The sequence below is a fragment of the Mchenga conophoros genome, linkage group LG3 (assembly GCF_057382185.1).
Source record: "Mchenga conophoros isolate Kocher_MC1m ecotype Shallow Benthic linkage group LG3, M_conophoros_male_GT1.1, whole genome shotgun sequence".
Lineage (NCBI taxonomy): Eukaryota > Metazoa > Chordata > Actinopteri > Cichliformes > Cichlidae > Mchenga > Mchenga conophoros.
Window position 1 is genome coordinate 1218978 of NC_140528.1, and position 26425 is coordinate 1245402.

Sequence of the window (26425 nt, forward strand, 5' to 3'; positions counted from 1 at the left end):
TTCAGAGAATAATGATTCCAGGGACACAGACCTGTATTCTAGATCAGAACAGAGAGAATCAGGTGATGAGGACCTTTCCATTGTAGCTGTAACATAACCTTCTGGCAAAGCTACTTTAAACTCTGGGATGGGTGATTCAGGTGAATGCGGCCTGTCACCATCAACAGAATCTGGAGATGAAGCTCTGTTTTCAGAGAATAATGATTCCAGGGACACAGACCCGTATTCTAGATCAGAGCAGAGAGAATCAGGAGATGAGGATCTTTCCATTGTAGCTGTAACATAACCTTCTGACAAAGCTAGTTTAAACTCTGGGATGGGTGACTCAGGTGAATGTGGCTTGTAGTCATCAACAGAATCTGGAGATGAAGCTCTGTTTTCAGAGAATAATGATTCCAGAAACACAGACCCGTATTCTAGATCAGAGCAGATTGAATCAGGTGATGAGGACCTTTCCATTGTAGCTGTAACAGAACTAGCCTGAAAGATCCTCAGTGAGTGGGAGGAATCCGATCTAAACATGTCTTCAAGCAATACCACTTCTGGCGCTACTGGTCTACATTTTGTTTCAGAATGACGTGATAGGGACATGTTGCAAAAATCTGATGGTAAATCAGCAGCTTTATCTTCAACAGGGTCTTCTGAATCAGCTAGAGAAGATTGCGGCCTGGTTCTATAAGAGTGGCAGTTTGCCACCCCTACATACTGTGGGTCACAGATTTGAGACATGAGCTTGCAGTGGTCTGCATCAAAAGCTAAACCACAGACTGGTATAGAATGTTGTGTTAAAGATGAAGATTTGTCCTGACGTGGTGAAAATACCAAAAACTCGTTCTCTACATCAGCACTTTCATAAGCTGCTGTTTCAGGCATTTCAACATTTCCCTCTTCTACACTAACTGCTGTTTGAATTACCAACAGCTGCTCATTATCACTTACAGAGCCAAGAGAATCAGGAGATACTGTTCTTTTCTCAAAAAGCAATGGCATAGCCTCATACTCGGTATCTGACAGCATAGATTCTGATGATGATGATGATGAGTGGTAATGAATGGTAACAGGATGATTCACACATGATACATATTGTGGTATGGGAGAGTCTATGGACAAGTCTTCATTTAATGTCACAGACTCAGGGGAGTACGATCTAATATCTAACATTGCTGAGTCTGGAGACATTGGCCTGTATTCGGTTAGTGACTCTGGAGAAAGCGGTCTTTCCTCAGTACCAGAAAGTGAAATGATAACCCAGTTGCCAACATATTCAGATACTAACTCCATTGGTGTTGCTGGTTTGTTCTCATTTTCAGGTACATTCTGTCCGAGTGACAGCATGTTTTCAAAATTATCCTCATCATCAAGATGACCAGTCTGATTTGTATTTTGGGTTTCATTCATGCTACTCGTGAATTTCACATCAAGACTGCCTGTATAAGGAGTGTGGTGCACATCACTCTGAACCACAAACTCTGAAATGTCTTTATCAGCCTTTGTTTGCCTGTCACCTGCATGAACCTCATTGTTCCTGACTTCTTGCTTTGTGTAATCAGGGGAGTAAGCTGTAGGTAATAAAGACACATCCTCACTATCTGAATCCACAGTCTCAACATTGCCTCCATACAGGACCTTATAAAGTCGGCATGAAACTTCATCCATGTGTTTTGGGGCCATTTGTTTTGCTTGTGTGCTTTCTGTCATCAAATTGAGGGGATAAGAAGGGAGTACAGTAGTAGGTTGAGTGGGAAGCATTTTTTCACCAGCATGTTGTTGTGTAAGGCGTAGTTCTTCATCAGTTTCTGTAAGTTCCATCAACAGTTTCTGAAAGTCTTGCTCCACTTGCTCACACTCGATCAAACTGTCTCCAAAATCAGTCATTGACAACGGTCGACTTTTGCATACACCTGTCTGAGAACTGTCGAATGTCTCTGCCCAAGGCAATGGTGACAAATGATGAGCTTTGTCTCCAGAGTGGGGTCTTTGCAGACACTCTAAGCTCCAATCCTCTCCTCCCTCTGCCCCCTCATCTTCAGCAGCCCCTTCATGGTCACATCGTTCAAAAGTGGGGAAGGTGGACGTTGGGGTAACTTGGGCACATAACTTGGGTGCCCCTTTGTACATGGGGTGTAGCACATGGGATCGGAGATTATAGGGAGAGGTGCAGTACAATGTGAAGAAAGGACTTACTTGTTTAAAACTGCCAGTGTGTACCAAGTCTGTCATTTCCTCATATGTTCTTTGTGATAAGCTGCAAAGAAAAGAAAATGTAGAAATGCAGTGCTGAGACAAATGACCAAAATAACCCAGCATCGGCTCATATTACTGTAAAAGAATATATTTCACAAGTTTAAGGAAATTAAACCGACAATATTTAATGCATAGTAGTAAAAACCGTATTAAGTTTGCAAATCTGTGTCAAAACGATCACTAAAAAGAAGTAATAAAGGAAGCATCTTAGCAAACTGCTTTTAACCTTAGCAATGTGTTCCTTGTTTCTCTCTGTTGATGTGCAGAACAGTTGCAGAACATGTGCACGGCTGTCAATAAACAACTAGATAATGTGGATGGGGTGACATTAAACGAAGCATTCAGAGTAACTCACTGTGTTGTTTCCATCTCTTTTTGTGGCTTGTCTTTGTGAACAGTTCTAAGAAGGCCTGCTGCTGTGGAGTCTGTCACCGGTCGTCCTGTTGTCTCGTGAAGTGATGACAAACTGGATGAAAGGTCTTCTGCTGAAACTATGGGAACCTGTTGTCCTGAGCGTGGACTCTTTTTTGCAGCTTCTGTACGCTTGCTGATCCTGGGGCTGTCCATGTCTTCATGAAGAGCAGCGAAACCTGATCGGGCACACAGGACAGGAAGGGAAATTTTAACCTCTCAACAGCCAACAGCTCACGGTCATATCACTTTGAACAGAAGTTAAATGAAGTTTACTAGATTCTAGTAAACGTCTAGTAACTAGAAGACATCACCTAATCTCGTGCATGAATCTTACAGTTTTCCTGTTTTAGTATTGTATACTCAAAGTATTTGGTTAGCTTGTGCACCTTCACTATGGTCCTGTGCTATGGTCCACTCGATTTCTGCATACGTATGTGAGGTTTCTTCTTCAGACGTCCTGCTTTCAATAAGGTGAACAATATCCATTCGATTGATCTTTGTCAGTCTTTTGATAAGTGTTGCTTCTGTTGAAACAGAATAAAAGTTTCACTTCAAAGCTGACAACAAGATTTCTTTACTTATTAAGTAAAAAGCAATAATTCTGAGAAATGTGTACCAACTACAGGAACTAAACACTGGCCTGTGGCAAGATTTCCCTCCCTCTCTGTCCAGACTTTCAGAAGAGCATGGCTTTGGTCTTGAAGTGAGTTGGGGTTTCCAGTTCTTATCTCATTGATCCTCTCCTCACTGAAGTCAAGCTCCTGTGCTAACTCTGTTGGCGAGAAGATGATACAGTAACAATCGTGAATATTTGAAGATACATTTGAATGTCTGGTGTATCTTGAGGGCCTGCCAACTATGCATTGAGCTTGAGCGCTTCATCGCCGTGATGAGGTGTCACTCACCCGTCCAGCTGAAGCCAAGGTGGTCAGCTATAATGGCCAACCGTTGCTCTTTTCTCTCTGCTTCATCCTGTGGATCTACTGCAAATACCACCAGACAGCCATGAGCGGTCAGAACCGCAATGTGTTCCAAATGATATGTTCACAAATATTAAAAAATAAAACACCTTCACTGGCTTTCTTTTTTGTGTTCTACTAACGATGTCTTTACATAGGATTAATTAAGGATCCAGACCTATACCCTAGAGCATGATGTGTCATTTCAATCAATTGTTGCCATTACACTTAATTGTTCTGGATATTATTAGTCACATTTTAATCTTTAAAGTTGTTTTCACAATAAAGCCTTTAAGTCAATCTTGAGATTTTCAGCACACATACAAGGAAAGTGAGACATCATTACAAACAAAAACACAGCTCAAGCAACATGTTTTCCTTTTTACTTCAAGAAGACATAATCACAAGAGACAGAGAGGCAGCACCTTTAGCTATCGTACTAATGAGGCACAAGAGATAGAGAATAGCCCCTTAAACTGGGGGGATACCTTGACTTTGGACTTTATCGTCTGGGATTCGCTGCATCTGTGTCTCAACAGGTTCGTCCCACAGTGGTCTAATGGGAAAGATGTCTCCTGAGGGAGGGAAATGTTCTCTTTCTATGACTAAAGGATCAATGAGACTGCTCTCGTCATCTGAGATGGTGGCCGCAACCTCTTGCTCTCTGTCTGCCTCTGCCAACCTAGCCACCAGTTTTGCTGCTTCATCACTTATCTCTTCAAAGAACTCAACGGGCTCTTTATAGGGCTCCCTTTTTTCTTTAGTGGGTGTTGTTGAATGTGACGACTGACCGCTTTTGCCTCGGACTGGCAATCTGGACTGAAAACCCTTAGATTTTGCCGCCTCAGCACTCAAAGGACGACCCTGTTCTTTTTTAGATGACCTGGGAGACTCCCCCTCACAGAAACTCTTGGCTTTGGAAGATGGAGTCTTGGTTTTGACATCCACAGAGGGACCTGCATCTGTCTCAGATTTTCTCCTTGTATCCTTTTTCACAGGGACCTTAAGTTTTTTGTCTTGGTTATTTTCAGCACGTTTGACAGTAGAGTCAGGCTTCATCGTGCTAGCTTTAACTGGAATTCTAGATTTAGATTCAGAAGTAGAGATGGCCTCTTTTTTAGGAGTGCTGGAAGGGGAAACTGCATGAGATGGAGAATGAATTGTTGATTTACCGCGGCCTTGAGAAGAAGTAGGCTTAGCTGGTGCTTTGACTGGAGTCTTTTTAACACTACTGGAAGCGCTTTGTTTGGATTTTCCTGTTGTTTTGGGGGCTTCTATTACTGACTGTGGTTCCTCTGGAGAAGAGTCAGAAGACTCTTCCCCTTGCTCAGAGTAAACTGATCTAGTGATAGTAGTATCTGCTGTCTGTACATTTGTTATCATTTGACCAAGGGAACTTGTGTCTAAATCTAAGGATCTTTCAGTTATCTCTGCTTTCATCTCTAGAAGTTCTGGGGATGTCCGATCTTTCTTTGTAGGTTTAGCTGAAGCTGAAATGCCCATTTTGGGGATTTTAGATTTGGAGGCATCAGCTTTGCAGCTTGGCTGTTCATCTTCAGGCGAGGACCGAAGCTGTGAATCAGCTGTTTCTTCGGATTGCTCACTGTTATCAGTCTTAACCTCTAGTGTTAAATTGAGACCAACTTCCGGTTCTGTAGCAGATCTTTGACTCTCTTGTCTGGGCTCTTCTAAGATGGGCTCCTCTAAAGGCTGTTCTCCTATCTGGAAAAAGGCAAAGCCAACAGCCTCTTCCTCGTAGCTTCTCTTTGTCATGTCAATAGCACCACTGCGGGTCATCTCAAAGAGCTTCCCTTCTTGGAAAAGAAAAGGATTGGGCTCACTGGTGGGAGTGCTCTCTTCTGTTGGTGTCCTACCAGGTGTGGTGTCTGGAGACTGACGGTCAACAACCAGATTCAGTATCTTCTGTTCCTCCTCTTTTACGCGAGCTTCAAAAGTGGCATCATCCTCCCGCATTGCAGACCAAGACTCGGTATCTACCCTTGCAGTGACACCTTTGGACTCGGTCCTGGGAGGTTCCAGTGTCTCGTCATCCTCCTCTGTGTCATCGTAGATACAGACCTCTGGTTTAAACGTTTCCTGTGTCTTACTTGTAATAACAGTTTCACAGAGTCCGGCCTGATCTCCTTTAACTTCATCTGTGACATTACTACATCTTTTCAGCACACCTGTCTGTGGCTCACTAATCTCTAACTCTTCACCATGCGTATCATCTCCTCTACTTTCCCTTGATTTCCTTAAGCTTTCTTCCTTTTGCTCATCAGTCCTATTTTTAGTATTTGATGTTGATGCCTTTGTGTTGCTATTGGCTTTATTGGCTTTTCCAGATAATGGGCAACTTTCTTCTTTTTTCATTTGGGATTTTGAATGATGCTGGTCTGAGACAGAGTGAGGTCCCTCTGAGGTGACACTGGTTGATGATGTGCTCTTGGCCTCTTTGCTGTGGCATCCATCATTCAAACCTGCTGAAAAAGGAGAGGGAGGTTGTACTTTAATAAGGGGATCAACAAAAAGAGCTAATTTTGAATCCTCTGTGGGTGTACTGAACCCACATTCACTTTGCGATAGCTTCTCACTTTCACAGCTGTCATCCCCTATTTTGGCATCTGCTGGAGAAAACAAATCTTTTCTAGACTTCGTTTTGCTCTTCACGTCTTGTTCCATTTCATTAAATGTTTTTATTTTGGCTGCCATCTTAAACATCTCTTCCTCAGGAGTGATCTTTCTCCTAGCTTCGTGGCTGTCTGATGCATTATCTTCTTCTGGGTCTTCAGGGATGACAGCCGGTTTTGATAGAGCAAAGAGGAATGAATGATCAGGGGGTTTGGGGTTTACCTCATAACTTACCTCTTCAGAACTAGGGGTGTCAGGGGAGAGGGGGCTCTTACCAGAACTTGTCATCTGAGACGTCTGCTCACAACTGTCATCATCAGCACTAGCCTCATGGTCTCGAAGAAGCCTACTGGGCACAGTTTCCTTGGGGAATTCTGCATCTTTGGGAGGCTCTGGATGGCTATAGGATTTGCTAGGTGGACCTAGTGGGAAGAATGGGCAGCTTTTTAGCTCTACAGGACTGCTCTCTAAGGAGTCATGAGGAGGTGATTCCTTAGTTGGGCTGGGTTCAATAGAGTCTGGGGATTTGTGGGAGGAATTTTCTTCCATGAGAGGACTACCCTCTAACGAGTCTCTGTGGCTTATTGTTAAAGAGTCATCAGCTAACGGACTGAGAGCATCTGGGTCTTGTTTTAAAAGTAAGTCTAAGCTTTCGTGATGCTGAGACGGGGATCTAGGAGCTGACGACCCAACTAAAGACAATACTAGCTGATGATCGGGGCTTTCGTCATCGCTAAGAAAAGTTTCTATAGTCTCTGAAATTCTTTTTGTAAGCTTTTGTGGTTTTGACTCACTCCTCTTAACAGATATAGACTCACTTGTAGTGTGGTCATCTGTAGCCTTGCTGGAAGAGACAAGGAGGGTCAATTCTGTAGAGAGTTGGTCACCAGTGGTCCCTATACCAGAATCCCCACACTTCTCTGTGTCTTTACTCTCTTTCTTTACTGTTGTGGCAGCTGGTGCCAAAGTTGTAGAGGTCTGCTTTACAGTTTTGGGAGAAAGCCCTAGACTTTCAGGGCTTGTGCCCGGAGTGGCTAGACCCTCATGTTTGTAACTGTCCTCAGAGCTCAAATGAGAGGATCCATTTCCAGAACTTAGGGAGTCTGCCACACCCTCATGTTTAAAGCTGCCAGAGCTATCATCAAGGCCACCGTTTCCAAAGTCTACAGTGTCAGTTAGCTCTGAATCAGCAGAGGGTTTTGTGTCTTTGTCTTGCTGACTGATCAGTTTCTTTTGGGGTTTGGAATCCAATGACACTTCTCGCTCTTGAGGGACGTGTGAAGCTGCTGCTTTTGTCGTGGATTTTGTGTGGATAGTTTCAGATTTAGTGCTTTTTTCTGATTTGGATGAAGAGGATGTTTTGAGCTGAAATAGCCCCGACTTTCTCTTTGAGGGGTCTTGACCCGTTTGGAATGCTTGCATCAGCTCTTTAACTGACATGGTCTCTTCAAGTTTTTCAGAATCAGCTTTAGGGGATTTATGCGGGGCCTGCTTTGACTTAGTGGTTTCTTTGGCTTTTGGGGAGGATTTGCTCATAACAGGCAAATGCGTAGGTTTGCTTCCAGTGACCTTTTTGCTCTTTTGCTCTGCCTCCACTTTCTGTTGTAAGGCTTTGACTTTGTCCTTGATTGATCCGATGGGAGTTTCTTCAATCACTGGGGATACAGGGGATGCTGGGGCCTTGGCTGTGGGCACGCTTAGACGACTCCCTGTTTCTGTCGATTCCTCTGTCTTCCCCTGGTCTTTTCCCTTCCGTCTCACTGGCTTTTTAACATCACCAGTGGTGGGTTTGTCATGTACTTTGGTTGGAGTGGTTGGTTTTGTACTTTTGCGTAGCACAACATCAGTGAATCTTTCCTGGAAACTTGTCTCTTTTTTGGCTTTAACTTTAGAGCTTATTGGTACATCCAGCAGGTATTCTTTAAGGTCACCACTGTCCTTGATGGCTTTAGGTCTGGGAGTCCCTCTGTTACCTCTACTTTCCCGTAAGACGAGCTCTTGATTTTCTAAAGCTGCCATCTTTTTGGCTTCTTCTATCTCACTATGTGAGAGGAGAACCCATTCCTCAGCCATTCTAGCTGCTTTCGCTGCCTCCTCTGCCACCTCACCCTCATACGTTCCACTCCTCAGTATTTCACTGACTTTCTCTAGGTCCTCTTTGACTTTCTCTAAGTCTTTTTCCATTGTTTCTAACGCTTCTCCAGAAACTTCCTCGGTCCCTTTCTCTAGACCACACCCTCCTAAGGAAGGGGATTTCTCAGCGGAGTCTGCAGTCAAGATGACAGTCATTTTGATCAAATCTTGTTTCATCTCTGACACGTCGGATAGAAGATCTGGTTCTCGAATCAGCTCTGATTTCAGGACTGACGTCTCCGTCTCTTCATCTTCCATACGGAAGAAGAACAAGTAAGGAGTAAAGAAAATTAAAAATTTAAATGAAAGGAGACAGACATTGGAGAATGTGGTCAGGACAAGATTGGAGCACACCGCAGGGATCATAGGACAACAAACTCACAATGGTTTCTACTGTACACCAGGGAATCAAAGGAATTAGGCTTGTAGTTTCATATGTCTGTGCTGTGGTAAAGCAAATGCTAAACACATACCAATGGGAAAGGATATGAGCAGGAAATAACTTGCTTTTCCACTTGCATCCACACTCACAAGACAAAAATACAGATCAAAACTGGAACTGATAAAAAAACTAGCATGTGACGGAGAAACCAACAAAACAATGAAAACCAAAACAAAACATATGAAACAGAAACAACATCAAAACATCTCAAGATTGCTCAGATGTATGGGAAATGTCACTAACTCTATGAAAGAAAGCCAGTGATAATGTAAATGGCGTATGAGGATTTGCCATGTTTAGCTCTATTGCAAAACTAATATATTTTATTTCAATTCAAGCAGGAATGAAGGAATTCTATTTCACTCCATTCTGCTTTTGACTAAATCAGCATTTGGAAGACAACCGTAATGAAAACTCACAAAAAAAGAAACAGAAGCAAAAAACGGTGACATACAGAGCAAACAAGATGAACTCTCACTAAGAAGACGGTACGTATAATCACACAGACACACAGCACACACATTCATTTGTAAGTATGGCAAGTTATTTCCATGCAAAGTAAAGGGAAATGATGATGGAGAGGTCATAGAGAAGAGTGATGAGAAAGTTGGTACTTAGTTGCTTGTCTTCTTTCAGTAATGTGGTGAGTTCTGGGCCCGTTCATTTAGCAATTCCAGTTTTTAAAATGTCAGTGACACTGATACTGTGTGAAAGTTGAAAATACAGACGGTCCATAGAGTTTTACTCAATAACATATCCTTTAGAAACGTAACGCTAACAAATATGGGTTGATTTGTTAAATGTATCTAATTAACATGTTTTGTGACTTTTTTCCTGAATGTTCACATTACCACGAGACAAGCCATGGTGGAGGGGAGAGGGGGAGGAGCCTGACTACACTAGTAGCCAACTTCAGGAACTTAGAGCATATGATACCAGCACAACATGGCACAAACTGCACCACAAAAACAATACTGGGAAGAAAAAGGAAGTTCAGAATTAGGAAGGTGGAGTCTGGATGTGCTTCACTCATGGCGAATCACATTTTGTCCTTTCTCCTTTTAAAGGTGATTTGTTCTGTTACTGTATAATGGCTACAGTCATTTAACTCACATCCCACAAGCAGCTGTGAATCATGTTACTGTTGAGAGTCTCTTTTTGATCTAACCAGTGCAGAACGAAGTGTGGAAATGCAGAGTAAAAGCCCAAATTATGCACAACACAACAGTAGCTGCACTTCTCCACCCACCTGGCCAATCAGGGCCAAGTGCAACCACATCAGCAACCACGATTATGACAGTGTTAGCGCTACGCTGGCTTTCAGGCTAGCACATAGATAGAAATATATGTATATATAGGCCGTCACATAAACATCACCACAGTATGAATGAAGATCATATTTATGTACATACGTAAGTTGCATTGTTTAACTCTTTCTTCGTATCTCCAATCTCGCATTGTAAAAGAATGAAATTGGATTAAATTGAAACAATGAGGTGTAAATCATTACGAAACAAGAAAAGTAGAGAGAAACATAACTTTGAAAAGATGGACTTCAGGGTGAATGTGTATGAGTCTGGTTATTCCTCTGCATTCTCAGTACTAATGTTAGACTTATTCACACCATTTACACCAATATTATTTTGATTAATAAATATATGCATTTTTATCAAAGAGCAGCAACCACGTTAGTACAAGTTGCAGAGCAAAGTATGTAAGTAAAAGTACGTCTTACATTTCTCGAGCAGTCTGTTGGTCTGAAAAAGATCACATGGAAATACAACAGTTAGGATGTTTTGACCGCTGCACGTGCTAATTATTTTAACTATCACTACACCTATTACTGAGGGAAAGAGCACAGATAAGCTAAGTCACTGCTGAATCACAGTCTAAACTACAGACAGAGGCAAAGACAGATTAGTGGAGCTAATGGGAAGACGAGGGAAATGAGAAGCGCTGGCTGCTTTTACCTCTTCCTCTTGTTCTTGGTCTGAATCAGACTCCTTTGGGGAACAAGAAGCAGCAAGAAGCAGAACGATGTACAAATAGAAACAAGAGCAGTATTAAGGTCAGACAAAGGGCAAACCAACGGTTACCATAGCAACAAAAACAAGAGGTCAGTGTGGATGTCAGTGAAAGTCAAAGTGGTCTTCAGAGACGGACTAGGTAAATATATTACATGTGTGCTACAGCTGTGCTCAGACGTTGGGCATGGATGTTATGGTCATGTTGGGCTTTTTCACTGGGGGAATAATTCTGCAACATAAATCTTTAATTACTTTATTTTGGATTCTTTCTAATCCACACAGGCTCACAGTTATATTGTTTATTGTCCCGTATCTTTGACCAAAAGCATCTGCCATAATTCTGTCTCTCCTTGGCCAAATTGAGTTCATTTAGCGGCTGTCTGGGATCTGGGGTTTGAACCTCACCAGCTTCTGTCATTGTGGCCAGATAACTCTTTGCCTTGTTTGGCCAAAAAACATGTGCAGCTGCAAATTTCAGTCACGATTACAGGTGTCAGTTTTGGAGCAGGGGGTTCGTTCTTGGTGAGTCCACGGTGAGCCCTCCCGTCACTGTGGACAGGGACACTGGAACGTCTGAGCTTTGGTGCTAGATTGTCCCTGATCATTAGATTTCCTGTCATAGTGTCACACTTTGGGTCTTCTAGCAGATCTGGACAAAGTGGTGATAAATCGAAATAACTTGTGCTTACATACAGTTGTTTGAACTGATGATTATGGGAACTGTAGCTGTTAGAAATGTTGGCAGAGACCGCCAACGTGCTAATGCAAAACTCTCCCTGGACTTCCTCGTTGCTCTGAGGATCGGTCTGTCCAGTGAGAGCTGCCAAATAAACCCCTTTCATGCTGGAAAAAGAAACTACCAGTTGTGGAGAATTATAACTACCAGAGTTATTATTAGTCTTAGTTTGTCATTTAGCTTAGTGCGAGTTAGTTTGGAGGGCGGGTTTGTGCCTTTGTTTTGTTTGAAAATGTTTCTTTTTTGTTTATTTAGTTTCCGTGTTAGTCTTTATTACTTATTATTTTATTTATGACAAACACTAGAGGTAAGATTTTATTCAGTTAGTTTTAATTTTGTTAAAGGGTGAGGGGATATTATAACTAAAATCTTTCTTCACATGTAGTATCTGTTTTAGGCTTAGAGCCTACATCACTCTGACTGCAGAGCCTTCAGCAGCACACTCATATATTTCAGTCTGTATGCACAGTTTAGTCTCTCTGTGGATTAAAGAAAAGCTAAAGTAACCTTCTTATTTAAAGCCATTAAACATGTATTTTGTGCCTTGGAACAAGAACATAAAATGACCGTGACATTCACGCCCATGATAAGTCCAGGCACACTGCTGACCACAGCTGTTTATGCAAAAACAAACATATTTCACAGGGCTTTAACATGACACCACACACTATCCACAGTGTTAAAGACAGTTACTATTAATCTTTGAGTGCTTAGAATTATATTTAGGACACCAAATATGAAAATAATTTGGATTTCATTTAAGTTGAGGGAGTTGATCAGTGGGACATTAGCACATAATATGCAACGTTCCCTCAAAGCTGCGCGTGTGCAGTTGTGCACTGCTGGCAGGTCTCTGCACACAGAAAACAATCGAACCTTAAGTTAAAATGAAAACTTTAACAATCCTGTTCTGCAGTGTTAGTCAGTGACTGGCTGCTCCTGTATGGGATCAGAACGAGGCCACCTTATCCCATAGTCCAGCCAATCACGCGATTCACATTCGTATATAGAATAGAATAGAATAGAATTCAACTTTATTGTCATTGCACATGCACAGGTACAGGGCAACGAAATGCAGTTTGCATCCATCCAGAAGTGCTTTAGTGATATAGATATATTACAATATATATTAGCAATAATATAGATATGTGAGTATATTACAGTATACGCAGCTGTAATATATACGCAGATATACGCAGCTAATCAACGTGGCTGACAGGCTATGACAGCGTCCTTATGTGCCGGTGTTTTAGCAAAGCGGCTGATGTGGAGTGAAGCCACGTTAATGACAACGTGTACAACCATTGGAGATGTGAGCAGGACAGACGGAACAACTGACGGACAAAGTGTGGACTTTATACCAGTTTTTAAATTGTGTTGATCGGCCACGTAAAACCAGAGTTATGATAAAATATCTGCAGTGTTTGTTTTCCTTCCTGAATACTGTCGTTGTTTATATTTACTGCAGGAAGAAACGGTAAAGACGGCGTTTTATAAGGAAAACGCTCGAAAGCCTGTGAGCAAAAACAAACCCCCTCCCTCAGCCTTTCCTATTGGTCGAAAAATGTACCATGTCGACCAATCAAAAAATGATATGGCAACATGACATTTAGTTGTTTAGGAAGGGGGAAGTTTTAGGAGTGACGGCGGTGTTTGAGATGCGATTGCCAAGTTTAGCACAAATCTTGTGTAGTTAGTGTGTAGTTAGTGTGTAGTGTAGTCAATAGTGTTGTTGTGTGTGTCAGAACAATGAGGCGACTGCTGAGTGTTACAGGTGTTACAGCAGTGACACATCTGCTGCTGTCAGGCCTGCAGGTATCAGGCTGTTGTTCTCCTTCATCTCATAGTGGACAGGAATTATTTTTTGGAGCGGCACAAATAATTTGTGTGGCATCAGATTTGATGCAGAACAGCTGATTGTTCTGTAAATAGTTTGAAATGTTTATTTAAAAAAAACACCTTGGCTGCATTTTTAGGTAAACAGCTGCAAAAAACTCTGTTTGCAAAACTCAGTTACTTTTTTGAAGAAGTAACTATATAATTAACTGCCCAACATTGGTCATTATTTACTGTATGTTGCAGACAGAGTTACAGACTCTCTCCCAGACCACAGACTCATAATACAGTCAGAGCAAATAAATAAATAAATAAATGAAAATAACTTGAACTCCAATTTTAAAAACATTTTCTTTTTGAGTTCAAGTTATTTTTTACTTCCATTAGTGTTGACATGCTACAGGTCACGAAATAGATTTGTTTAAATTTTCATTGTAAGTGGACTAAAGCAGTTAATTAAAAGTAGTCGAACATAAATGCTGTAATTTGATTACTTTAATAAACATGTAACTTGGATGCTGGCGTGACCACAGTGCACACGTCTGCCGTTGCTCACAGTGCGACGCTCAGGGAGTTTGTGTGTTCAGACACGTGAAACATTAGAGGGAACATTGATAATATGTGTTATTGCAACACGGTCTAGAGTTAAAGCAACCAGAGGACTTTCCATGTTAAACTACTGAAACCAGCACGCAGCTTTTACTCATAAAGACACACGACCGCCAGCAGCATCGGCGCGCCATCCTTACCTTGCAGTATGATGGAAGTGTGATGTTGAGATTGCATATAGCATTTTGTGCAAGTGACCTGTAGTTCCTGGGTTCTTTCATAAATGACAAGCGGCCACACGGCTCCTGAGTGTTGTCTCTGATCTGCCAAAGCCAAGCGGGTCAACGTTAGCCAGCTGCTCATTGCTAAACCGATTCCATGTTATACGAAGAACATTGGCTGACACTTGCAGCACTTGCTCAGAAGAAATAAACGATGACTCACTTTGATGAAGAGTGCTAACCGGTTCTCCTTGAAGGCGTAAAAGCTGAAGAGGTGATGTTGGCCGCTTTTCGTGAGGGGAACAAGGTTACCAAAGCAGTCTGCATAGATAGGTTTGCCTTCCAGGACCTAGTAAAGGTAACACATGCATACATGATGGAATAATCACGCCTGACATCTTACATGTTTACACCCTTCTTTAGATATTTCTTCTTCTTAGACTGGAGTCGACCGCTCAAAGGTTTTTTATTTTATTGGGGTTTCATTTCCGAACTCTGTCTTGTATAACTTGGTGTTAGACTCCCTCCGCTCTCCTTTCTCACCTCTACATCTCGGCTGCGCGCCACCTCGGCGAAGTTCTCCTGCTGTTCCAGTGTTTTATCAATCTTGTCATCAGTCATGCAAAAGCAGCGCAATCGGGCCTCAATCGGGTCGTGGGTCTTGGCGAAGATGACGAACTTGGCCATGTAAGGGACACAGATGATTTCCCGATACACCTGAGTGGAGAAGTTGACCGATTCCTGGACTTGCCGACAGTCTATGAGCCAGAACCTAGAAATCAGAAGAGGGTTAGGAGCGAGCTGGTGTCTGTGGCTGATATTTGGTTCAGCTGGTTTACCTGGCAGACACGTTGGTGGTAAAGGACACGCAGTCATTAATAAAAGTTAACGGAGTAGTTCCTGTTATATCCTCCCACTGGGCTGGCGTTGTTCCACCTGCGTGACATGAAATGTTAGAATGTGGAGACGCGTCTCAGCTTCACCCGTTAAGATTTGAACTTTTCTACGGCTTCTCTAACCCGTGATGCTACAAAGCAATCGTAGGGTGGGTGTGTCCCCTCCAAAGCCGTTGAGGACGGGGTCGGAGTTGCTCTTGGGGACAGGGATTGTCATGGTGATGGGTTTATGAAATTTCCTCCTGCGCGGCTCCAGAGTGACAATGGGACTGAAGCTGGCCTTGTTCCCCAGGAGCTTCCTCACGACATCTATGCTCACTGGCTGGGCCTGCGAGACAAGAGGAAAGCCTGGCTGTGAGGCAACTGTACGCAGACAGCACATGTGCTTTATCCACCTCTTTTGAGTCCATTTAGTAAAGACATCGACATGAATCACAGCAACTTAAGAAGGTTGAGTCTGTTTTGTTTCCATGGTTTAAAACTAAAGCTTTGAATATTAAGAACAACACAATGACAGCAAAACAGAGAACATATAAAAGCTAACCACACTCTGTTTACCTGCAGTCCAACCCTGATCCTCTTGGTCAGCGCCCCCTCAGGAAAAACTGCCTGAACTTGTGGTACAACGGTGCTGCTGAGGATGCCTCCTTCAGGACCAATCAGATTGCTGTCTTGCTTGATGCGTGACACCACAGCAAAGTATTGTGGGAAATCTCTAGTGATGATACGGCAAATGCGTTTCCTCTCCAGCTCTTCGGGAGTTTCCAGTTCTGCAGAAGGTGAGACAGAAAAGACGTGATCAGGCCTTTATCGTTTGACGCCGCGGTGTCGTCAGCCAGTGTCGGAGACTGACCCTCGTCCATGCCGTTGAGTATCTGGTTGAGCTCCTCTTGAGTGTGTTCACAGTGATGCTCCTTCCAGCTCTCTCCTGTTTCGCTCCTCAGAATCACCAGCTCGCGCTCCTTCCCTCGGAGGGCAGCGAAGTGAGGGATCTCCACAATGACAGGACTGGAGGAACAAGATACGCTGGGTAAGTCCAAGTAAAACTAAGCGCGTGGTGTGATGGAATATAACAGGTTAGTGAGGTAAGTCTCCTGTTCTTTGACTGTTCATCTTTGTATCTGGATACGAGCCCGACTGTACCTGTGCTTCAGACACAGCATCGCTCCTCTTGCTCTGGCTTCACTGCTATGTGAATTACAGTTTATTTTTTCTGCAGCTGATGTGTTGACACGTGGTGATAAAGAGCATCTCAGATAAACATGTAGAGCTGTGCTGGATAAAAGCATCTGCACCAGCAAATCTCAGGTGGATTCACTTGAATCACAACATTCAAGTTGATTTATGATCAGTGTGTCGTCCATTTGTAATAGTTAGAAAACGTCACTCTGACACTTACCTGATGAGCACAATCACAAACTAGTTACAACGAGTATCTACAAGAAGCGTCCTGCAGGCCAACATCGGGACAAACACATATTGCTATGTGATATTTATATGGTTACCTGGCCTGTAGTATTTGTTTATGTTTCACTCTAAATACTGTTGATGTTATTTTATGACTTTGACCACTCAGGCAGGAGAAACACATCAATTTAAAATATAGTGAAAAGGCCAAATATTGCCTGGTGACACCATGTGATTTCTTATAAACTCGAAATAAAAACCATACAGAGCCGATCGCTGAAGCGTGCACTCATATTCTCCTGCTTCCCTTCGACTTACAGGCCACACAACCATTTAAATTTCACACATAAGTGAGAGACAAATCTTCCCCCGAGAATGAGAAGAAAGAAAAGGGAAACGGCAAAGCAGGAAGGAGAGAAGTGACAAGCAGTGGCTGGAAGCACGGACACTAAATGAAGTGGATTATGCAGCATTAGCACAAACACGACAGCACAGTAACAAAGAAACTGGCATCCATGGATTGTTTCATATGCAAAACCACAGACTGGTTTCCACCCTACCCAAGAAATCTGGTCCCCGGTGGACCAAGCTGGAGGATTCGGGTAACCAAACTCTCTCCCTCATTTAGAGGTGGGGGGGCACTGGGGAGGTGGAGTTTACTGTGATTGACCGAGCGTCCGTATGCAGCAGTGAGGAAGAAAGAGCACACACAATGTTTGGGTTGAGCGCCGATTTTCTCTTAGCTGCACAGTTAGGACGTCCAATAGAGCATCACGAAGAAATGACAAATAAAAACATACAACATTTACCCCAAAGCTGCGCTTATATTTATACTCAAGTCCTTCTTTTCATAATAAAGAAGACTGACTTTGTAGTTCTTTGCATTTCCATAACACACACTGTGTTGGTCACTGAAGAAGTCCTCTGATAAAGCCAGTTTGAATCTGTTAGACTATTATTCTGCATTTTTATTCAAATTAAATCTGTTTATTTGAAATGAGCTCATCATTGTGGCCGTGTGGGGCTAGTTTCACTGCAGAGCTGCAGAAACATTTCACATCACAGCAAAAACTTCTGTCGTCTGCAGCAAATCTGTAACTGTGACCATCTCAAACGTTACCAGCAGAGGGCAGAGTTTCAGTCCACATATCAAACCAATCATGGTGCGAGACACTGCAGCTGGAGTTAATAAGAAAAGCTGTTTCATCAAGTGTTAGGGAGAAAGGTTAGAAAGAGTCGCGCTGCAGCTGTTATGAAAGTAAACAGGCCATGCTGGCAGACCGCTGGCACTGGGAGGAAGCGAGAGCAAATACAGAGACAGTCTGAGTCAGGCAGAGGCTGGCAAATTAATCTGAAAGAAAAGGGCAGCACTTTGTAACCTTTGCATTTATACGGGATACAAATTAATAACAGGATAGATGTTCAAAGGAAAGAAGCACTTTTCGTCCTGCCTGGAAACTTATTGCCATAAAACATTCAAAGCTACTAGCAAATAATATTATATCATGTGTATGTGTAAGGCGCCTTGAGGCAACTGTTGTTGACATAAATAGACTTTAAGTGTTAACCTCCACACATCCAGAAGCTTCTACAATCACTATTCCTGTCTTACCCAAGGAACTGGGCTCCAGAGGGTCCCACCTCAATGAGCCTGCTGGCCAGACCCTCCCCCTCAACCATCGGGGGCATGGTGGCCAGACGGTGCCTCTTCACCAGTCGGCACGTCACTCTCGTCGGGGCGCTGCACTTCCTCGGCGGGATGATGATGCGGAGGCCGTTGTGTCGACAGCCGCGCATGGCTCCGCCCCTGGCGTCTACCATGAAGCTGACCAGGAAGCTGAGAGGAAGCAGGAGATACATGCACGAATGAGACGCCAATATTGTCCGGTTCAGTCTAATTCAGCTCCATTAAGTGGTGAGAAAGCAGACGGCAAAGCTTTGTTTGGTTTGAACAGTTTGTAAGATGCACACTTACACGAAGGACCACAGCTGTTTACTTGCTCGAGTTTTTGAACACAAGCAACAGTTAAGTCGTTAACTACGTATCTCAAAATCAAGAAGGCCCCGTTAAGACTCAAGAAAGCACGAGATATGAGGACTAAGGAAGATCCTGTCGGCGTGTTGGCCTGGGACACTTTTGTTCATCAAACTTTCCTTCTCTAAAGAAGCAAACACACTTTCTTCATGAACTATATGTATTTATGGTTTTTTCTAAGTGAGCTTATCTATCTTAGACCGTGAAGCAACAACAGCACAACTATAGCATAGTCTTAACTTTAGTGAACTGATTCAGCGAGGTCAGTAATAGTAAACTTAAGCTAGCTCACATCACGTAGCATTAGCCAATCTATGCTCGTGGAAACAGCAGACCAGAACAATGCATTTTCTTTATTATGTTTAATCTTCAAATAGAGATGTTACAAAAAAAGGATAGCTGCACTTTAACATAGACTACTCATTACCATGGACAACTCTATGATTGTAGCATGGTAGCTAACGTTCGCTCAACCTTTGGTTTCTGTTTTCTCAACACTGAATGGACGAGAGCTGCTCTGCATTCAGGTTTGACCTTCGCTCTCCATGCACAGTCACAAGTATGCGTATGGATCACACATCCCAGCGGGGTAAAGACCGACTGTGATGAAATGATGATATGACACTAAAGACGGTTCTTGGCTCAGCTTCAGCCAAACAAACAACCAGGTTAGAAAACCCAACGACAGACTTGAAACAGCTGTTAAATTAATGTTAGAAGACGAGATTAGAGTAAACTGTAAGTTTATTCTAATAGTCTCCACACCACGTGGCATGTTAGTAGAAATGCACAGTTCACGAGACACTGAATGAAGTCGACAAACATGTCCTCAACCTTCAACCTTATCTAAACTTTCCTGAACTTGCAGTGTCATGATGCCAACTTTGGAAAATCATTTAGAGAGTTTATGTTTAATTTACGTTCAGGCTGAGAATACAGGAATATACACGAGATGTTGTCTGTCGAGGACGGTGCAACACATACACCTCTCCATAGGGAGAGCACACTGAGCGGAGAAGGACGGTGATGAAGGGGAATGAGGTGCAACCAAGGTGCAGAAGGTCACCTGCTGTGGTCTCCATGATCATGGCACGGAGAGGAGTGGCTAAAACAACAACCACAACAGACAGAGAGGAATCACAAGTCAGGCAGAAGAAATCAGAGAGGGAGAAATCCCAGCAAGTGTAAAAAACGAGCAGAAGGAAAAGAACAGGGCTCAGCAGGATTTCCATCTACGAAGATCCACAGAAAACAGTTTATTCACAGAACTCTGACAGTGTAAATGCTGTTTACGACTTTCCTTCAGTGCTGCTGTGCTTACCCTGAATGGACAGGGCTGGAGGACAAAGCCACGTTGTCCAGGTTCTCTGTGCCCCAGCTCAACCGGTACGAATCCCTCTCAGTCTCCCTGGCAAGGGATGAAACCTGGAACGAAACAAACCTCTTATCAGAGACCAGTCATCTAGGGCATTGAGAAGATCATGGGATATACTTGCTCCTGAATTTGACAGAAACATAATCCCCATAAAAACAGCAGGACCGTGGGTGGAGGAGTGGGTCGGGTGGGGTTGCAGCCCTTCTAAGGCTGAATCCTGAGAGCTCAGATGTGTTAAGTCTGACAAACAGAAATCAGGCTCGCTCAGCCCTTCTTTCATTGATCCATCCTCGTCTTTATCGTACTCACATACAAACAGTTTAGATTCACCAGTGAAGCCAACCCCACTAACTGCATGTCTTTGGAGTGTGGGAGGAAGCCAGAGTACCCAAGAGAACCCAGGAAGACACAAGAGGAGCATGCAAACTCCACACAGAAAGGGTCAGATGGTTGCTGCAAGGCAACACCGCCTCCAGGCTGGATAAATGGTGCTTACACAGAACTCCTCTGCTCTAACTCTAATTCCTCCAGGTGCTAAACATCCTCACACAACATCTTACTCACAGATTGATGTGCAGACTGAAGTAGCTGAGAATCAAAGCACTTCAGAGTGGTTAACAGTACAGTCCACAGCCACAGCCTGAGCGTCATAATTCCTAACCTTTAGGTTAACATCGTCCCACGGCAGCGTTTTAAGAATGCACAGAATAATTTACTACACTTTTTACACGTATACCACCTACTAACCACATCAAGGACGCTTGGGTTAAGGACTTGGAAGTGGACATATCGGATGCTTTGTGGGCCAATGGGTTGAAAAAGATTAAAGAACACTCTGTTAATGCCAGACTACAACTTATACAGTTCAAGGTCCTTCATCGTCTGCATTTTTCTAAAACAAATCTATGCAGCAGTTTTCCGTCTATTTGGTCTTTGTGTGACAGATGCAAAGCAATGGAGGGAACCCTTGGTCACCTTTTCTGGTCTTGCCCCACACTCGGGAGTTTCTGGGCAGAGATATTTAATATATATTTATGATTTAAAATTAGAGCCGGATGGTGTACTTGCAGTGCTAGGCTCCCTAACCTCATTGGCACTCAGACGTCCTCTTCAGAAAGCCTTAATGTTTGGCATGATTGTAGCTAGAAGACTTGTTCTTAGAGCCTAGAAATCACCATCTCCTCCATTGTTCAGGGTTTGGCTACGTGAGATGATTGAAGAGGTTTGCTATCGTTTGGCTGACACCCATTTTAAGTTTGTCGAAATCTGGGGCCCTTTTCTCGATCATATTAATGGGAATTTAACATAAACTTTAACCCATTTGACTGCACTTTGTGTTTGTGTGAAACCCTGATTCCTTCCTGGACATGTTTCCCACATCTTCTGGACTTGGTGAACTCTCTGTTGCCCTGTCTAACCTCACACAGAAGATCATCTTCTTTGGACACTGGTGTTTCTTTTGAACTTTTGATTTGTACTGGCTAACTGGTGTATTTTTTCTTTTATTTTTTTCCTTTTCTTTCCTGTTTGTGTTTTTGTTGTTGTGTGTTTGGTTTGACGTTATGTAACTTTGAACTTAAAATCTTATCAATAAACATTAAAAAATGCACAGAATTAGTGATCTGTGTGATGATGCGGCGTACCTGGTGACTGGTGAGCATCTCCTCCATCATGCCTTCATGTTTAGAAGAGTAGTAGCTGTGGTGAGTGGGCGTGAAGGACCTGTCTGAACTGAAGCACACAGGAAAAACACAAGCATGAAACCTGTGAAGCCCATGATATCAACCCAGCACGGCAGGAAATTCATAATCTTTAAAGTTCTGTTCTGGTCGGGATCAATGTCCAGCAATTACGTGGTGAACAGCATGTTCAAAAGCTAAAACTGTACCTAAAGTGTTGGTTTAACAGCAGCGCTGCTGGACACACGAACGCAGCAGCCAAAGCATCTGATCTGTTTATTACATACGCTGGAAGGCCGAGCCAAGCTCAGGGAGCACGAACACCATGCGTGCATGTCAACACGTTCCTAACTTTCCACCGCTCCAAGATTCCTGTGGTCGTTAGGGACATGAGATTGTGGTTTACCAGTGTAGTCACCGGTGCTCTCCCAGCTTTATAAAGCACCAACGGGAATACAAAGCTCTTCATGTGCTTAAAGCAACCTGGGTTTGAGCTGTGGGTCCAAAGCTGCAGCAGAGTTACTCTCTATTATCAGTTCTGCTTTTGATAGAGTAGATCCCAGCCTTCATCTCTAGACTGGAACAACACGTTGGAATAAAAGGGATTGTTGTGGAATGGTTTAAATCCTTCTTATCTAATCGAACCTTCTCTGTTAATCTCAGAGACTCATTATCACCAAAGACCGTGCTTTCCTGTGGGGTCCCCCAGGGCTCTGTCCTTTTTTCAATCGACATGCTTCCAATGGGCTCAGTTTTAAATAAATATGGCCTCTCGTTCCATTGCTACACAGATGACTCTCAGATTTACGTTCCCCTGAGATGAAAATCGGTGAATCCTCTGAAGGGTCTGTTTGATTGTCTGGAAGACGTTAAGGCATGGATGGCGCTACATTTTCTCAACCTAAATGAGCAGAAAACTGAGGTCATTGTTTTCGGTGCTTGTGACCCTCTTCACCTCGGCCCTCTCGAGATCTATAAAAAATCCTCTGCAAGAAATTTAGGACAAACATATAAATAACATAATCAAGGCTGGCTTCTTTCATCTCCGCCTCCTTGCAAAAGCCTTTCCTCTGTTTCAGAGATTTTGAGAAAGTGATCCCTGCCTTCATCTCGTCTCGACTTCCGTAATAGCCTCTACTCTGGTATTACCTCTACATCAATTGGCCGACTGCAGCTAGTCCAAAACGCTGCAGCACGGCTCCTAACTGGGATCACACATCTGCCATACTTGCATCAGTACACTGCGTGCCAGTCAGCTTTTGAATTCATTTTAACACTTGTTTTTAAGACGTTACATATATATCTCCCTGATTTCCTAACCCGATATTCTCCCCCAAGATCCCAAGTCCCAAGGTCGAGGTTAAAACACAGAGACCGGGCATTTGCCGTGACCGCTCCTAAGTTATGGAGCTCATTGCTCCTGCATGTCAGGACCTCTCCAACACTGGAGACTGTCAAACCCGTCCAAACACCACTTTTACTCTCTGGCTTTTAAGTCAAGATGAGTCTGTTTCTATTGTTCTTTCCATGATTCTATTTTCTCTTAATCTCTATTCTGTTTTCTCTGGTATGACTGTGTTATTGTGCAGTACTTTGGTCAACAACTGTTGTTTTTGAAAGTGCTATATAAATGAATAAACTTGAAGACTTAGAAGTCCAGATACGTGGATGGAGTCAGCACATACCTTTGCATTCGATTATGTAGGTATGAAAAGGCAGACCGTGAAGTGTGAAGAGGAGAGGTTGCAAACAGACACAAAACATACAGGCTGTTAGCTGTTTGTGCATACACTGAATGGGGCGGAGCCAATGTGAGTAAAGAGGGTGGGAAGGGAAGAAATGCACAAGTAGGTTACATAAAATGTCATAAAAGGGAAAAGAGTGTGTTATTGAAACAGCTGTGTGAGCTGCAGCTTGTAAAGCGGTATAGAGAACATATGCAACAACTGTGCATGAATCATTTCATTCAGGAATATGTTTCACAGCGAGTTTGTCTCTGTCTTTAGCTTTTGCAGAGTTTGATGCACCTGTCGGTTCGTCCTCCCTCCAGGCTGAAGCGCAGGTAGTTCATCCCATCCAGGTACTGTCCTGGCAGGGAGTCATCTCCCAGCTCCCGCAGATCCTCAGGCCTCAGATACTCCCCTCCGTCGCCTGTCATCGTGTCGTCACCTTGAGAAGCAGAAATGAAACTATCAATGAAAAACCACAACTATAACCAACCACTGATGAGAAAACGCAGTGACGCACCTTGATGTTGGGATATTGTTAGAAATATTTTGGACACAAGTCAACAAATCTGTAATTGTGCTTGTTTTGGTTTTGATGTTCACAGGTGGAAACATCACAGCCAGTTACTCTACAAACAGGACATTTGAACATCTGGCTGAAAGTGGAAAACAGACATTGATGTGGCTCATGAACAAGAAACACAGGGCTGCTGTACAGGAAATCTCAACGCGTCGTCACTTTTGTGTCTCTAGTTAAGAAAACCTTTCACAGTTTAGTGGCTGCACTGACGTGCACTTCACAGCTTCTCGCTACAGCATCTCTATATTCTACTGTATTCTCATGCTTCGATTGAGGACTGTGCAAAGCAACTGTAAGGCTTATGCTAACTGCATAACAGTGATTTAGCACTATTACTGTTCCACTACTGCACAGCAGGGCTCAGCATCGCTGTTGGCTGCAGGACGCAGATGTTCAGCATGACTGTGTGCAGGCGATTAGTGGAGTCAACCCTCTGACTGTGTTCATGTATTATAACAGACATACAGATGGATTGGCACTTATAAGTATATTTATACTGAGCATATTTCACCCATGTGCACATTCACAAAGCGCTTTATTTTTACGTTTCGCTGTCTCTGAGCTGCCAGGCTCACTGAAATGCTGAAGCCTTGGTGATAACACGATAACAGCTGGAGGAGCCGGGAATCGAACCGCTGATGTTCCTGTTAGTAATGAGCTACAGCTGTGCAGCGTTACTGTCATGCAAACAGGTTTTAAGTCATACTTTACATTTAGAATAACTCTGGTTTGCAATTTTAAAAAGACAAATCAATAATATTATTATTTTTTAATATGCAACATCTTTCCAAATTCATGCAAGCCACTGGCTAACATTATCCAAGTGTAAAACAATCTTTTTTGCTGACATGTTGGCATGGGATGGGTGCTAACAACAGTCTCTCACTCTCTCCACGTTCCCTTTGTATAGTCACAACTGCCAGAGCAGTGTCAGCTAGGGATGCACCGATACCGATATCGATACCACATTTTCTAAAGTACTCGTACTCGTTAAAAGTCCCCCGATACCGAGGCACAGACGAACAAATTTAAAATTTAATTTTGTTTTTTTATAATTACTTATTCTGTAATTTGTTGCATACAACATGCTTTTCATTTTAAATAAATGTTCTTAATTCCAAACTAGTCCCTTGTTTGTTTGTTTTTTGTTAAATTGTAGGACTAAAGCTGTTACCTGTAAATTTAAATCGCGTTTATATTAAGTACTCAATATCGGGCAGACCGTGTGGAGAGTGTGTTTGGTGGACCCAGGTGCGGACACAGACGCAGGAGGCAAAACTTGTGCTAAGCTCAAAGCAAACCTTTAATCAGGGCTGATACAGAAGGCAAAACAACAAACCATAAACTATGGGAATGACAAAAGTAAAAACCTAAACTGGGAGTAACTAAGGCTATGAACGAAGACCAGGACTGAACTATGACGAAGTACTGCGGACAGACTGTGAACACGACATGAGAAACTGTGAACGAGATCTCGGTACTGGCACATGAAGGTGCAGGCAAACATGACTGGAGAAAGTGACTATGAACATGTCCAATACCGACTCTTGCAGACTAGAATCATGACGTGCAGCTAGAAATAACAGGGCGCATGAACAGACGACGCGACACTGACACGAAGACACACTGGGCTAAAATACACCGAGGAAGTCATCAAGGAATTAGAGACAGAAGGGGACACAGCGAGAAACACTGACATAAGACAGGAACATGAACCTTCAGAGTAAAACAGGAAACAAGACAGCACTAAACAAAGACGCAGACACGACACAGAGACAGAACTAAACCTGCAATAAACACGAGAACACAAAACCTACGAACGAATCCCTGAACAAGAAGAACTGAAACATAGATTCATAATCATCAGCATCATAATAAGGAAAGAATCCAAAATGCAAAAACACACCAAAACATAACTCAAAATCCTGGGTCAGGCTGAGCCAGAACGGTGACACAAGCAGGCACAGCAGCAGGAGAATGAATTAAGGGCTTAAAGGACAGTTAAAGCTTTGAACGGGACTCAGCTGTACTGATGCTGATCCCACCTACATGTGTACACTGTGTTCGTAGCTACAGCTGAATGGAAACGAGCCGAGCTGGAGTCATTGCTGTGCTCCTCATGTTTACAACTGAACATGATACAAGAGTGTTCCCTTGTTTTATATACTGGTCCATGACAATATGACATCATTTAAAACAACATCATAGGCCTGATGGTTGGAGTCGTGGAGCCCAAAGCTTAGTGGAGACCTCGGGAGTATCTAAGCTTAGCGCGATTTCCTCCATGCAAATTCCTATACTGATGTGCCATAACATTAGAACTTCCTAACATCCTCCTGTTGCATCCAGCCATGGACTCTCTGTGCTGTTAGCAGCAGATCCACACCTCAAACTCATTGCTGAAGCCTTTTTGCTTTGTTTCGGTGGTGCACTGAGGTCAGTGGGCACCCTGACTGCTCTGTGCACCCCTGTACACGACAAACTGATGCACTGTGTATTCTGACATAACCAGCAACAACCTTCTTAGCAGCCTG

At 43.1% G+C, this 26425-nt stretch overlaps 1 protein-coding gene across 17 annotated transcripts in view; it reads right to left on the reverse strand.

Annotated features, from left to right (window-relative positions):
- The window catches only part of ank2b (ankyrin 2b, neuronal), a 151571-nt gene that overhangs the window by 17219 nt on the left and 107927 nt on the right, over positions 1-26425 (reverse strand). For 7 of the 17 annotated variants that reach the window (XM_085251498.1, XM_085251487.1, XM_085251529.1 and 4 more), the window contains 21 exons: positions 23612-23753; positions 21549-21636; positions 19852-19955; positions 19597-19635; positions 18108-18332; positions 17056-17154; positions 15942-16096; positions 15647-15858; positions 15212-15416; positions 15032-15128; positions 14736-14964; positions 14416-14541; positions 14172-14294; positions 10794-10826; positions 10559-10580; positions 4106-8632; positions 3564-3641; positions 3299-3430; positions 3045-3182; positions 2600-2834; positions 2185-2245 (listed from right to left, as the gene is read on the reverse strand). In XM_085251498.1, the coding sequence (XP_085107624.1) occupies positions 2185-2245; positions 2600-2834; positions 3045-3182; positions 3299-3430; positions 3564-3641; positions 4106-8632; positions 10559-10580; positions 10794-10826; positions 14172-14294; positions 14416-14541; positions 14736-14964; positions 15032-15128; positions 15212-15416; positions 15647-15858; positions 15942-16096; positions 17056-17154; positions 18108-18332; positions 19597-19635; positions 19852-19955; positions 21549-21636; positions 23612-23753 (7070 nt within the window). The remainder of the gene's footprint in view (positions 1-2184; positions 2246-2599; positions 2835-3044; positions 3183-3298; positions 3431-3563; positions 3642-4105; positions 8633-10558; positions 10581-10793; positions 10827-14171; positions 14295-14415; positions 14542-14735; positions 14965-15031; positions 15129-15211; positions 15417-15646; positions 15859-15941; positions 16097-17055; positions 17155-18107; positions 18333-19596; positions 19636-19851; positions 19956-21548; positions 21637-23611; positions 23754-26425) is intronic. The other 10 variants (XM_085251593.1, XM_085251579.1, XM_085251601.1 and 7 more) reach the window with 8 other exon arrangements.